This window comes from Amphiura filiformis, chromosome 13, assembly GCF_039555335.1.
Source record: "Amphiura filiformis chromosome 13, Afil_fr2py, whole genome shotgun sequence".
NCBI classification, from domain to species: Eukaryota; Metazoa; Echinodermata; class Ophiuroidea; order Amphilepidida; family Amphiuridae; genus Amphiura; species Amphiura filiformis.
The window spans coordinates 61,692,636-61,707,113 of record NC_092640.1 but is presented as its reverse complement, the minus strand read 5'-3'; the positions used below and the strand labels follow the sequence as shown (position 1 = coordinate 61,707,113).

General features: G+C 36.8%; 2 protein-coding genes across 2 annotated transcripts in view; both read left to right on the top strand.

Moving 5' to 3' along the window:
• Positions 1-14,478, top strand: part of LOC140168619 (uncharacterized) — a 367,911-nt gene that overhangs the window by 88,709 nt on the left and 264,724 nt on the right. The gene's annotated exons all lie outside the window — the stretch shown is intronic.
• LOC140168621 (E3 ubiquitin-protein ligase TRIM56-like) lies at positions 2,309-3,482 on the top strand. Its single transcript, XM_072192028.1, has one exon. It carries the CDS (start codon positions 2,654-2,656, stop codon positions 3,479-3,481), a length of 828 nt encoding a protein of 275 aa, XP_072048129.1. The 5' UTR covers positions 2,309-2,653; the 3' UTR covers position 3,482.

The following is a 14,478-nucleotide window of genomic DNA, read 5'->3' as shown; positions in this document are numbered from 1 at the left end:
ATAGTTCTTAGAGTTCAAGAATGGAATGAGCGTCCTTGAAGATCATCCAAGGTTCAAAAGACTTGCTGATGTCACCACTAATGATATACGTGCTGGTACAGTGGCATTGATAATGAATAAAGAGCCAAATAAGAAAGATGAGATAGCCACAAAATATGACAACTCTGTTGAATGTGTTTTCAACATTAATCAATTAACATTGGGTATTCCAGGGTGTCTTCTAGATGGGGTCCCAGAATCTTCATGTACAAAAGTGATACCAATTGACATATTCACATCCACACCTTCTATACACTTAGAATGAGGACCGAGGCAAGTTTAATCTATATGTGGCCAAAGGTGATAAGACATACATTAATCACTGGAATTACGAGTGCATTTAGTGGAAGCACCTAGATCTCCCACCCCTAAGAAGATCATCACTCGGTCACCATAGTGCAAGGTCTTCATCGCTGTTTCTGAGATCCAGGGAGAGTCTTGATGACAGATCATTTGCCAAATGAAAGTGCAATCATAGGCATATATCATACAATGTAGCAAAATTGAGGCAAGCCATCATGTGAAGAAGGATGATGGTAGGAATGTGACTGTTCTCGGATTGTGTTCTGTACGTTATTCTTAGTTTGTCAAGCTGCCATTCACGACAGAGGGGTCAGTTAACTAAAGTAACCACATTGTGGTTCAGGCATGACCTCCAGTTAGTGAAACCTATTTTAGAATTTTAAGTCCTACCTTCATAATATCAGGTTTGCTGGTGATCAATGCTGGTGAGCCCTCACTGAAGAGTGGCTCAAGGAGCTATCGGAAGACTTCCATTTTGTTGACGTAGAAGGTTTCAAGAAAAAAATTGCGACGGGTGCATTATGGTTTGTAGTGACCATGCCCATGCTCAAGAGTGAGATAGAAAGAATTTGGCTAGTACTCTTTCAAGTACCTTGTTCTACGAACTTTTTGACCGCCCCTCGTACCTTCCAGCTAATGTCAGGTTTGATCATGTTGATTACAAGGTTGTGAAGGTTCCGGGGCACCCACTATAAATGAGTGACGGGGATGTGCGGCCACATTGACCACAATCTAAACCAATGACCTCCTTATTTATTTTTTTGTTTTACTGACACCAAAAGATCCCCCTTTTTCAAGAATTTTGAACAAATTTCTGATAATCTTTTATCGATTGACCCCGTTTTTTTCTCTTATATTCACGAAATTCATTATATTTCTGCAAATTTATATTCAGAACATTTCACATTTTGATGACTTTTTGTATCAAACATTTGATGATAGAAAATTATAAGCCAACGTATACGTACTATTATATAAGCCAAGATATTTAAAAATATTACATGATATTAAAAAGAACGAGCACTATATATAGCTTACTCATGCAATACTGACTCAATTCTATATCAGCAGTTACCGGATATCATCGGATATGATGTTCATGATCACTCCTCCCTAGGTCATACATAAATTCGCCCAGTCCTATTTCCCTAATATGAAATTTAAAAAAGGGAATTTTCAGCTCGGCAGAGGTGGGCCTCGAACCCACGCCGCAGCTACATACAGAATACTCAAGTCCAGCGCGCTAATTTATTATAGGCTAGCTTAGGCTACAGGCAACTCCAACATTTATCGGGAATACAACAATACGTGGACCGTGGACCGCACAATACATGGTATATCGGTTCGAGCAATGTATAGCGAGCCTGCCATTTTTGAGCCTGCCATTGTTCTTGTAGACCTATAGTCCCAGGGGTATTATACGTTGGGTTCCCCCCAGTTTATTCATTGCAAGATTTTTGCATAGAACCCCCAAGATAATTTTAGAAAATGGAAGATTAGAATACCATAAAACGATACAGTAATCTTTATTGGGGTTCTATGTAAAAAAAAATCATCATTTTGTGAGCGTTTATTTCACTAAATTAAAAAAATATTTTGACGTATATAAAATTGAAATAAAATTCTCTCCATCCTAAACGACACCAACTGTCCCATAATTGGGTATCACGAATCGTTATACATGTTGTACAGTTAATATTCATATATTAATTTATACATAGGATGCTTCAGTTTTTACAAAACAAATTTCAGCGAAAACCCACCCACTCGGCTATTTCAAAAAGATAATCAGACTTCCTTAGAATGTGCAATAATTAGCATTAAAATCAAGTTGTTTTTTTACGCATTTTAAAAACGCCGTGCCCCGATGACGAATGCCGCTGTGATTCATGATTGCTGCGCACGGAGTTCATAAGGTGACTGTTGCATGATCAAAGGGACTATCCCGAGACACGTAATTCCGAATCTACAATAATTCGAATCCAATTTAGTTGCGTTGTATATATTATGATAAAGTGATCCAAACAAGCAACATATGCTAGGAACCGATTAAAAAACCCGGTGGCGTTACAGCAGGACGTTTGCGGCATCACGCGATAAGGAGCTCTTTCACGCGATAATCTGGACTAAATTAATCCGGATATTTATGTGGTTCGTATTGAAATGCATCAAAAACTAGTGAGATTTTGATAGTAGAATCCAGATGGTAAAATCATAGACTTTGCACCGAATCGAATTGCATACATTATTCGAGTTTTTATTTCGTGTACATGTAGAGATCGGGATAATATAGACTCAGGAAAAAGACACAATGGCCGATTCAAAGCTACTAAACCTCGAAGGAACTGTTAGTAACGCCGATCTTGTTCAATGCAGCATCTGCCATGCCGCTATTGACAAACCTAAGGCACTACCGTGTCTTCATACCTTTTGCTTGAAATGTCTCACCAGTTGGGCTCAAAGCTCGGCAAAGAAACACCCGGATAAGTACAAGGACGCGGTATCGTGCCCCACCTGTCGCGAGGACTTTCCGTTACCACAAGGTGGAGTAAAGGACCTCAGGACTAACTTTTTCGTCAGCAAATTGAAAGAGAGAATTAAGATTATGAGGAAACTGTACGAGAAAGATGCCAAGATTCCATGTACCTCGTGCGTTAATTCCGACAATCAGGCTGTTGGTCGCTGTGTAGAATGCAACGATTTCTTGTGTAAGAAATGCGTGGATATTCACAAATCATTACGCATATTGATACATCACCACGTGCTTACACTAGAAGAGCTGCGTACGGGAAAGTTGACTATGCACAATCTGCCTGAACAGGAGATGTGTCCGAAGCACACGCGTGAAGTTTTAAATTTCTACTGCGAGACTTGCGATGAGCCTATTTGCCGAGATTGTACCGTCGTAGACCACCCTCGTCCTGATCATAAACAGATAGACCTGAAGAGTGCGGCGGAAGAGAGAAATGGCAAACTCCAAGAGTTATTCAAGCAAGTTGAACGCGTTCCCAAAGCTATCGATACTGCCACAGCGGTGGATGAGAAAACTGCTGAAGAATTGAGAGCCAACGTGAAGAAAGCCATCAGTCTCTTCAAGAAAACAACAAAAAAGCAGAATCGGAATTCACGCAGAAAATGAATGTATTAGAGGCAAAACGAATAAAGGAGATCGAAGCACACAGAGATGGCCTACAATTCCAAAAATCGCGTCTATGCACTTCATTGAAGATGACACAACAGATTACACAGAATGGTTCCGAGCATGATGTAGCTACAATGTACTCATCGCTCTCCAATACCATGCAACACATGTCTAAGTTGAATCCAAAAGCTGTCAGAAATTCAATGGGTAAAGTTGTATTCATACCCAGCAAGCATCTTGACAACGGAATGAGTTCTCTCGGTTCACTCAATACCTATGAGCAATGGACTCTAGGAAAGACTATCGCATCGGGGCAGTTCAGTTCTGGAAGATACATCGTTCTCGGCACAAATGATGAAATTGCTGTGGCTACAAACAGTAGTGGATATTACGTTCGACTTTTTGATGACAATGGCACACCCAAGCGGCAAATTCAAACAAGCGGTGCAGGTGGCGGCGATTACCAAGGTGTTTCGTGGCCATGGAGCCTGGCAATCACGCAAAATGGCGACTACTTCATTACGGACTATAATCCATACGTGAAAGTTTTCAACGCGGAAGGAATTTTCAAGCAAAGATTCGCTGCTCAGAACCCTAACGGCAGCTGGTCATACGATGAGGGTTCCCATTTGTACGGTTTAGCCATTGATACCAAGGGACGCGTTTATGTCGGAAGCTCAAGTCAGTACATTAGTATCCATAATCAAGATGGCGCGTGCGTGTCTGGCTTCAGCGTTAATATGTACCCATGCTTCATTGCTATCACCGCAGATGATCGTGTTATTATCAGCGATCATGGTAACATTCAACAGGCCGTCCACGTGTACGATACCAAAGGCACTCAACTCCACACCTTCGCCAATCCACCAGAAGGTAACTTCTACCCTACAGGATTATGCGTTGTCCAAGATGAAGTCTTCGTCGCCAGCTACACAGAAATTCCAGCAGTTTACCGCTACTCTCTCACAGGTGACTATATTGGAATCCTGACTAAGGACGTCACATCTCCCTGGGGAATAGCACTCAAAGACAACGGAGAAGAGCTGCTTATCTGCGACGACACTTCCATCAAAGTTTTTCAACTGAAATAGGAACATTCCTTCACATAAACTATATATATATATATCAAGAGACAATACACTTGTCAAATGTTTTATCTTATACGAACATGGACCGACTACCAGGGACACTCAGTGGTGTGCGACGTCGAAGCAAAGTGGGGGTTCTAAAAAATAACCAAAATTGAATACTTTTGAAATTAGACTAATTTCCTTTGATCATATAATCTTATGAAACTACGAAATCAGACAGCTTAGATGTTGAACTGAAATGTTATTCAAAATTGAAGGTTTGGAGAGAAAAGTGAAAAAAATATTGGATTTGTGTAAAAAGGATTTCAAAGAACTGGAGCATGACGTTAAAGACCACGAATTTTGATATAACTGTGAATGTGTTAATGAGCGCATCAGACATATCGAATTCAGAATACGAGGAATGTCTATCTGATATCAAATAATTTGGATTTTTTTTTAATTCGCGATATTATGCAAATCTTATGGCTAATTATTAAAATTTGATATTTTTAAAATTTTTGATATTTAACAGTCCTCGAAGTAAACTTTATAAATCTAATGATATGTATACTTAAAGTGTATGTAGCTGGGATGAAAAGCCGACCATCAATTGAAAATGTTGACCTTTCATATTGAAGATAATTATACATTTTTCCCCAAAAAGACCCAACTTTTTTCCCTTCAATACGAAAGGTTAAAAATTTCATGATGAACGGCTTTTCATTCCAGCTATATACATTTTAAGTATATATCATTAGATTTATATGATTTACTTCGAGGACTTATTAGGAAATATCAATTTTTAATCATTTGCCATGAAATGTGTATTATATCGCTAGTTTCCAAAAATCAAAATTATTTGATATCAGAAGGACATTCCAAAATGCAATTCGATATGTCTGATGTGCTCTCAGTTCCCACAAAATATACGTGAAAACGTCGCTATCCGAGCCCTTAAAGAACATACTTTCAAATAACTTGTAATGTTGCAAGTACTTGCTTTTGTGATTTATATAACGTGGGTCGAAACAACTTTGAAGCAACTTAAATCACAACAGACCTTCACTTCATTGTTGAATAATAAATTTGAAATGATTCTTTATTTTGCTTAGACCTTGAATTGAAGCACCTACTACTAGTATGGTCGTTGAAGTGGAAAAACAGTGGCTACCAGGAAAAAAATGGTAAAAAGCTGATTTTTGCACCAGACAAGCAGAATATATCATAGAACATCATATCCAAAATCCGAAAAAATCATCTTTGGGGAATTCGTTTTATCCAAGATGGCCGCCAAAATGGCCGCCACAACATATAATTAGCTGTATTTTAGCTCCTAAAGCAGATATGATGATAATTTTAGTGTCTTTGAATAGGTTTAAGAGGTCAGAGAATTCAAATTTGTACAAATCTAACACACTGATGCCTTCAATCACACTGAAATCCAAGATGGCCGCCAAAATGGCCGCCACAACATATAATTAGCTGTATCTTAGCTTCTAAAGCAGATATGATGATGATTTTAGTGTCTTTGAATAGGTTTAAGAGGTCAGAGAATTCAAATTTGTACAAATCTAACACACTAATGTCTTCAATTACACTGAAATCCAAGATGACCGCCAAAATGGCCACCACCACATATGATTAGATATATCTCCGCTTCTGAAGCATATATGATGATGATGATTTGAGTGTCCTTGAATATATTTCAGAGGTCAAAGAATTCAAATTTGTACGTATCTAAAACACTGAAGTCTTCATTCACACTGGAATCCAAGATGGCCGCCAAAATGGCCGCCACTACCACTGCCAGGTATATTTTGGCTTATGAAGCAGATATAATAATGATTTTAGTAGCTTTTAGTGTCTTTGAATAGGTTTTAGGAGTCAATTTTGTATTTATCTTCATAAGTATGTCTTTACTGACACTGCAATCCAACATGGCCCTCAATATTGCTAAAATCAAACATGATTAGCTAAATATCTCAGCTTCTGAAGCCAATATAATGGTGATTTTAATCTTTGAATAGGTTTTAAGAGAATGTAGGTTTTAAGGGTCAGAGAATTGTTGTAATTACTTAAAACCCGGGCTTATAACACTGAAGTGCAAGTCGCAATAGAATCCCAAATAGCTACCACCACATGTGAATATATATCTCAGCTTTTGAAGCAAAAGTAGCTGTCTTCGTTCTCATCTACAGGTATAATCACCTCAGCGTTTTGGCAATGTTCTCCTGTGTAATCTTCACAAGCTGTGACACATTTAAGTCCATTTTTGCGACAGGATCATCCGTTATTTACACAAGAATTCCTGGAGGAAAGTTTACAATTGTATCGTACAAGCTTAAGCAAGCTATGTGGTGCTGCATCTAAATTCGTAAGGACCGGCTAGAACGATGTCAGAGTGTTTCCAGCCCCATTGCTTTAAATTGGATTCAAGTCATTGTTTGTTAGCTTTCTCGATCTCCAAAGTATGACCTGTAAAAGAACCCGCAGACTGTGAAAATACGCTGCTCTTTCTGTAGGTGAAAGCTTTTGTAGATAGCTGTGGATCAAATGATGCTTTATTTGATGATACCATTGCCATGGATTATTGAACCGTAGACCGTTTAAAGAATCTTCTTCTCTGCCATCATATAAGACAACAAATAATCTGATGCCAGCTGTACCAATCTGTTCTAATGTCGCCTCAGGATCGCTCATCTAGGATGATATATGCTGCAATTCTTTTATCTTCTTCAACAAACTTGTCTTTCCATGTCTAAATGTTGCAGAAGTTGAGTCACAACCACTCCATGCATGGATAAACAGGAGGTCTTGAACTTTCCAAACCACCAACCCTTTCCTCTCTGAATGGAAGTAGATAAGATATCAGCCATAGTCTGGTCTCAGTGGTACATCAAAAGGACAAGTATATCTGTGTCATCTGCTACTACAGGTACTTCTCTTCCTTGTCTTGCAAATTGAAGGGTACATTCCACTATCAAAGTGTCAGGATCTCCAGTACTATTGTGCACGATCTGACCATTGGTTTCCAAGTATCGACTCAGTAGCGAGATAAACTGACTGTTGTTCTTCTCATTCGAGAGGAAGGTCTGCTGGTCATGATGATAACCTTCATAGATTCTGTGGGCTGAATATGATAAGAACAAATGCCAGTTTATCTCGCTGCTGAGTCGATGGATGGTGCACAATAATACCGGAGATGCTGACACATTGATAGTGGAATGTACCCTTCAAGACTCCTTCCATGTTCAAGACAAGGAAGAGAAGTGCCACTGGGGACCAGAATATAGCTGATATCGGTGGGTTGGAAAGTTCAAGACCATATTAACAACGTTGGTGAAGTATTGACATTCCATCTCAGGTCCTGTTTATCCATGCATAGAGTGGTTGTGACTCCACTTCTGCAACATTTGGACATGGAAAGACAAGTTTATTACAGAAGATAAGAAGAATTGCAGCAGATATCATCCTAGATGAGCGATCCTGAGGCGACATTAGAACAGATTTGTACAAATGGCATCAGATTATTCGTTGTCTTATGTGGTGGCAGAGAACGGTCTGCGGTTCACTTAATTCATGGCGATGGTATCATCAAATAAAGCATCACTTGATCCACAAAAGCTTCCACCTAGTTAAAAAGAACAGCATATTTTCACAGTCTGAGTGTTCTTTTGCAGGTCATACTTTGGAGAAAGCTCACAAACAATAACTTGGATCCAAATCAATGGGGGTTGGAAACTCTCTGACACCGTTACTAGCACCGGTCCTTACGGATGTAGATACAGCAGCACAAGGCTTGCTTAAGTTTGTATGATACAAATGTAAACTATCCTCCAGGAGTCCTTGTGGAAATAACAGATGTTCCTGTCGCAAAAAGGGATTTAAATGTGTCACAGCTTGTGGAGATTGCAGAGGAGAAAATTGCCAAAACACTGAGGCGATTATACTTGCAGTTGAAGTCGAAGATAGCTACTTTTGCTTCAGAAACTGAGATATAGAAAATCATGTGGTGGCAGCTGTTTTGGATTCTATTGTTACTGAGCACTTACTTCCGTGTTTTAAGTAATTGCAACATTGAAATCTGCAATCTCCAAAACCTACATTTTCTTAAAAGCCAATTCAAAGATTAAAATCATCATTATATTGGTTTCAGAAGCTGAGATATACAGTTAAGCATGTTTGATTTTAGCCATATTGAGGATCATCTTGGATTACAGTGTGAGTGAAGACTTGACTTAGTACTTTAGATAAATACAAAATTGACTTCTGCTTCACCTAAAACATATTCAAAGACACTAAAATCATTATCATATCTGCTTCATAAGCCAAAATATACCTAAACATAACACGTGGTGGTGGCGGCAATTTTGGCGGCCATGTTGGATTCCAGTGTGAATGAAGACTTCAGTGTTTTAGATACGTACAGATTTGAATTCTTTGACCTCTGAAATATATTCAAGGACACTAAAATCATCATATCTGCTTCAGAAGCGGAGATATATCTAATCATATGTGGTGGTGGCCATTTTGGCGGCCATCTTGGATTTCAGTGTAATTGAAGACATCAATGTGTTAGATTTGTACAAATTTGAATTCTCTTACCTCTTAAAACTATTCAAAGACACTAAAATCATCATCATATCTGCTTTAGAAGCTAAGATACAGCTAATTATATGTTGTGGCGGCCATTTTGGCGGCCATCTTGGATTTCAGTGTTATTGAAGACATCAGTGTGTTAGATTTGCACAAATTTGAATTCTCTGACCTCTTAAACCTATTCACAGACACTAAAGTCATCATCATATCTGCTTTAGAAGCTAAGATACAGCTAATTATATGTTGTGGCAGCCATTATGGCGGCCATCTTGGATAAAACAAATTCCCCAAGGAGGATTTCTTCGGATTTTGGATATGATGTTTTATGATGTATTCTGCTTGTCTGGTGCAAAAATCAGCTTTTTACCAATTTTTTCCGGGTCAAAATGTCCAACGACCATACTATACTTATAATATGGTTAAGAACTGCAATTTTGTTAATATGAACTTTTGTGGTTTTTCTAAAAGAACCTAATTTGAAACAACCTGTATATATTTGTGGATTGCAACAATTGTTAAAGAGCTTACTTTTAAAACAATCTTTATAGATATGAACTTCCATAACATTAAATAAAACGTTTTCATAACATTAAATAACATTTGTTGGTAATTTACTGCACAGCAAACACAAATGTTTAACAGAAAACATTTAAATGTCGGGTTATATAAAGGGTATAAAAACGTTTTAATAACATTCCAAAAACATTTTTGAAAACTTGGTACTAATCATTCTAAACAGAATATTATTTAGGGGTTGAAAAAATATTTTGCAAAAAATGTTTGCCCAAAATATTTACAATAACATTTTAAAAATGTTTTCATGAACTTTATATAACCCGACATTTAAATGTTATTAAAACATTTTGCAAAAAACATTTTAAGAACATTTCTGTGTTTGCTGGGTGCAAATATTTTAACATAATGTTATTTAAGTATTGACAAAATATTTGGCCTAAAATGTTTGCAAAAATAGTTTACAATGACATTTCGAAAACATTTTAAAATATTGATGTAGTGTGTTTTCATACAAAACGTTTTAAAACGATTTCATGACCTATATAACCCGACATTTTAATGTTATTAAAACGTTTTTACCTAAACCAAAACCCAAAATATAACCTATTTAAAACGTTTTAAAAACGTTTTTGTGTTGCCCAGCAAACACAAAACGTTTTCGACATCATTCGCAAAAGGTTATAAAAGGTTGTCAGAAAACGTTTAAATGTCGGGTTATATAAAGGATACATTAAGAGTATAAAACGTTTTCATAACCTTAAAAAACATTTTTTGATAATCTACTTCTCAGCAAACAAAAATGTTTGACAGAAAACGTTTAAATGTCGGGTTATATAAACGGTATAAAAACGTTTTAATAACATTCCAAAAACATTCTTGAAAACTTGATACAAAACATTCTAAACAGAATGTTATTTTGTGGTTGAAAAAATATTTTGCGAAAAATGTTTGCCCAAAATATTTTCAATAACGTTTTAAAAACGTTTTCATGACCTTGATATAACCCGACATTTAAATGTTATTAAAAGGTTTTGAAAAAAACATTTTAAGAATATTTCTGTGTTTGCTGGGTTCAAATATTTTAACATAATGTTATTTAAGTATTGACACAATATTTGGCAAAAATGTTTGCAAAAATAGTTTACAATAACATTTTTGAAAACATTTAAAAATATTGTTGTAGTGTAGTTTTTCATACAAAACGTTTTTTAATGTTATTAAAACGTTTTTACCTAAACCAAAAGCCAAAATATAACTTATTTAAAACGTTTTTAAAACGTTTTTGTGTTTGCTGGGAAGTTATCTGATATACAATCGTTATCTTGTAAAGAATTAAATTGGAAATACTTGTCAGTATTATTTTGTTAATATGAACTTAATCGATAAAGGCAATAAACGCTATTATTATGTGAAAATCAACTTGATATCATTTCATTTCAGTCTCTTTGGAACAATACTAACAAGCGACCAGTTATTATCTTTAAAGAAAATACGTTTGTTGTAAGTTTTTCTACAGTCCACACACTTAACAATACAGGTTCAAAAATAACCCCAAAAGGGTCATTTTTGACCCTGCAATTATGCACCGTCTAAAGGAGGGTCAAATTTGACCCGGTGATCTAGTGAAAAATTTGACCCAAACTGTGGTTACAAATGACTATATTTAGGATCAAAAAATGATTTGACCCCTAATATAGTCAGTTAACAAATAACCCTATTAGTGTCAAAAAATGACTATATTCGGGGGTCACAATTAGAAAATGACCCCTAACGTGGTTGAAATGACTATATTCAGGGGTTCAGATTAGAAAATGACCCCGGAACAGGGGTTGAAAAATGATTATATTTGAGGTCATTTAAATATGACCCTTTTAGGGATCGATTTAACATGATGCCAAACAACAGAAAATGACCCCGGCCGTGGTTGATTTAACAACAAATAGGGTTAAATAAAATTGACCCCGTAAAAGTGTTGATATTTTGACCCCGTCGTTTTAAGTGTGCAAGAGTAAATGCTTCTTGAAAATACGCTCTAAATTATTGTTATTTCACTCCAGAAAATTGATTTCAATTCTATTCAAATTCAATTCTTTCTACACCTGGAGTCTTGCTATTCAATTCCAATTCAATCCACCTTGCTTTAGAATTAATTCAATTCGATTCCAAATCAATTTCTCAATGTCAAAATCATTTCATTTCAATTCCAATCCAATGCAGTGAAATTAACAGCTAATCAATTTCAATTCAATTCTTAGCATTCATTTCAATTCCAATTCAATTCCAATTCCAATACAGTTGCAGTTTGTGTTAATTGACCAAAGGCATACTGCAAAAATTATGTCTAGAGATTGAACACTTTTTTGTCCTCGATTTGTAAACACATGTAAAATGTAAACACAAATGTCAAACATCAACGTGTTTAATATCTAAACACAAGGCATCAAATTACTAAACATGTTTAGCATTTAGACATGTTTACAAAACGAGGACAAGATGGTGCCTAGAATGGTGTTTAATATTATCTAGACACTGTTTTTGCAGTGCATGTTTTAAGTTTTACTACCAATTTTATAACACTTGAATCAGCAACACCACAGATCCTGGAAAGATTTTTTTCCAGGATCTGTGGCAAAACAAAGTCAAAATCAAGTAAACTACTTGTCACAAAAGCATTTCAATAGAAGATACTTTATTCTCACTTTTCATATTCAAACAATGCGAGTGATCCTTGGCCTCTGGGTCCTATTTTATGAAACTTTGGAACTTCTTAGTTCTTAGGTGGCTGACTTCCTAATATTTGTCTTAACTTATTGTCCACCGTGCACATTATTTTCTTAACTTAAGGTGTGTGGTATGATCGATTATGGGACCCTGTCCCCACACTGACCTCAAAGATGTCAAAAATCAAGGTTTTGATACTATTAGATAGCCCCTACTTGCCTCCTGCTCCTCCTAAGATTTTACACTCAAAATCCTTGTACTTTTGAAAAAGTGTGAAAAAAGCTGTCAAAGATATAAGCATTTTCTTTAATGGTTTTCTCACAATTTGTTCAAACGTACAATGACTTTTGAGCATAAAAATTAGGAGCTTGAGAAAAATAGGGGCTTTATGAATAGTGCCAAAAGTTTGAGACCTTTGGCAAATTGGGGGGATCTCATACTCACATTATCGATCATATCAAGCAATTTAAAACATTCGAAATGCTAAGAATCAATTTGCATCATATTAGAAATTATTTGTGTATCAGAATTCAGAACAGGGGAAGGACACTTTTTGCAGGTGGAATGATCTGCAATCCCGGAAAAAATGTGTTCAAACACCCACTGTAATTCCCATGTTCTTCTTAGTATAGCATGTATAGAGCGCACACTATATGAGTCACTGGAAACTAAGGATTATAGTAGTGTTGTCTCAATGTTCATCTTTTAAGCATAAAAGCATGTTCATCTTAAAAGCATACCCCCTCCCCTTTCCCCACCAAACAATGTTGTGAGACGATATGGTGAAGATGAGCATATTGGGCATGCCAACATTGTACAGGGGTAGAAGGGGACCATTTCCAATAAGGCCTTAAAAGTGTTCGAACAATATTTTCTAAGATTGTGGAATCACAGACATCTGCTTGTGAATTGAAATGCTGAATTGAAATCAAAGCTGAATTTCATTTCAATTCCACTTCATTCTTCATCACTCAACATGATTTCAATTCCAATCCAATTCAATTCTTCATTGCTCACGATGATTTCAATTCCAATCCAATTCAATTCATGCCCAAGCCCACTCATTTCGATTCCAATTCAATTCCAATGCATTGAAATGAAAATCGCCCAAAATTCATTTCAATTCAATTCGATTTTAATGCATTGAATTAACATTACTCTAAATACATAACATGTAACATAAAATAATCTGTAATTACAAAATAACGGAGTTCCATACATACATAGATGCAAATAGATACATACGCAAATAGGTGCTTATATTTCATCATAATACACATGTCTTCAGGAAGAGGCAGACTAGAGGAGATCGTGTGATACTCAACTAATACTCAACATCCATGAATTAGCAAAGTCTCTTGATGAGAAGAGTCTGACTGCCTTTCTTCGACAAAGTATTTGACAATGTCTCACATAGACTAGCTCCTTCTGCATAAGGCTGAACACTATGGCATGAATAGTAACATCTTGAAGTGGATGGGTGACTTCTTAACCAACCGCACTCAGCAGGCAGATATCGACGGGCAAGTTAGCAACGAGGTGAGAGTTACATCTGGTGGACCTCAAGGCAGTGTGCTGGGGCCACTACTCTTCCTCATCTTCATTAACGACCTGCCAAGCTGTGTCAAGAGCTCAGTAGCCCGTCTATTTGCAGACGACTGCGTATTGTACAAGCGAATATCATCTGTTTCAGATTCTTCACTTCTTTAGGATGACTTGGATGCACTCAATGGGAACGTACCTGGCTCATGGAATTCCACCCATCCAAATGCCAGGTCGTAAGAATCACTAACAAACACAACCCAATCTGTACACCTTACATTATCCATGGTGAAATTGTGGAGACGAACTCGTCAGGCAAGTACCTGGACATGCATGTGGATTCCAAGCTCAATTTCAATGACCACATCGGGGACCACATCGATGCCACCAAGAAGAAAGCAAACTCAACCCGTGTTTATCTGGGGTGCAATTGCGATCATTGCAGCAAAACAATCAAAGAAGCCACCTATATGTTCGACCAATAGTTGCATACGCTAGCCTGGGAACCACATACTTAACGCAATATAAAGAAGGTTGAGCAGG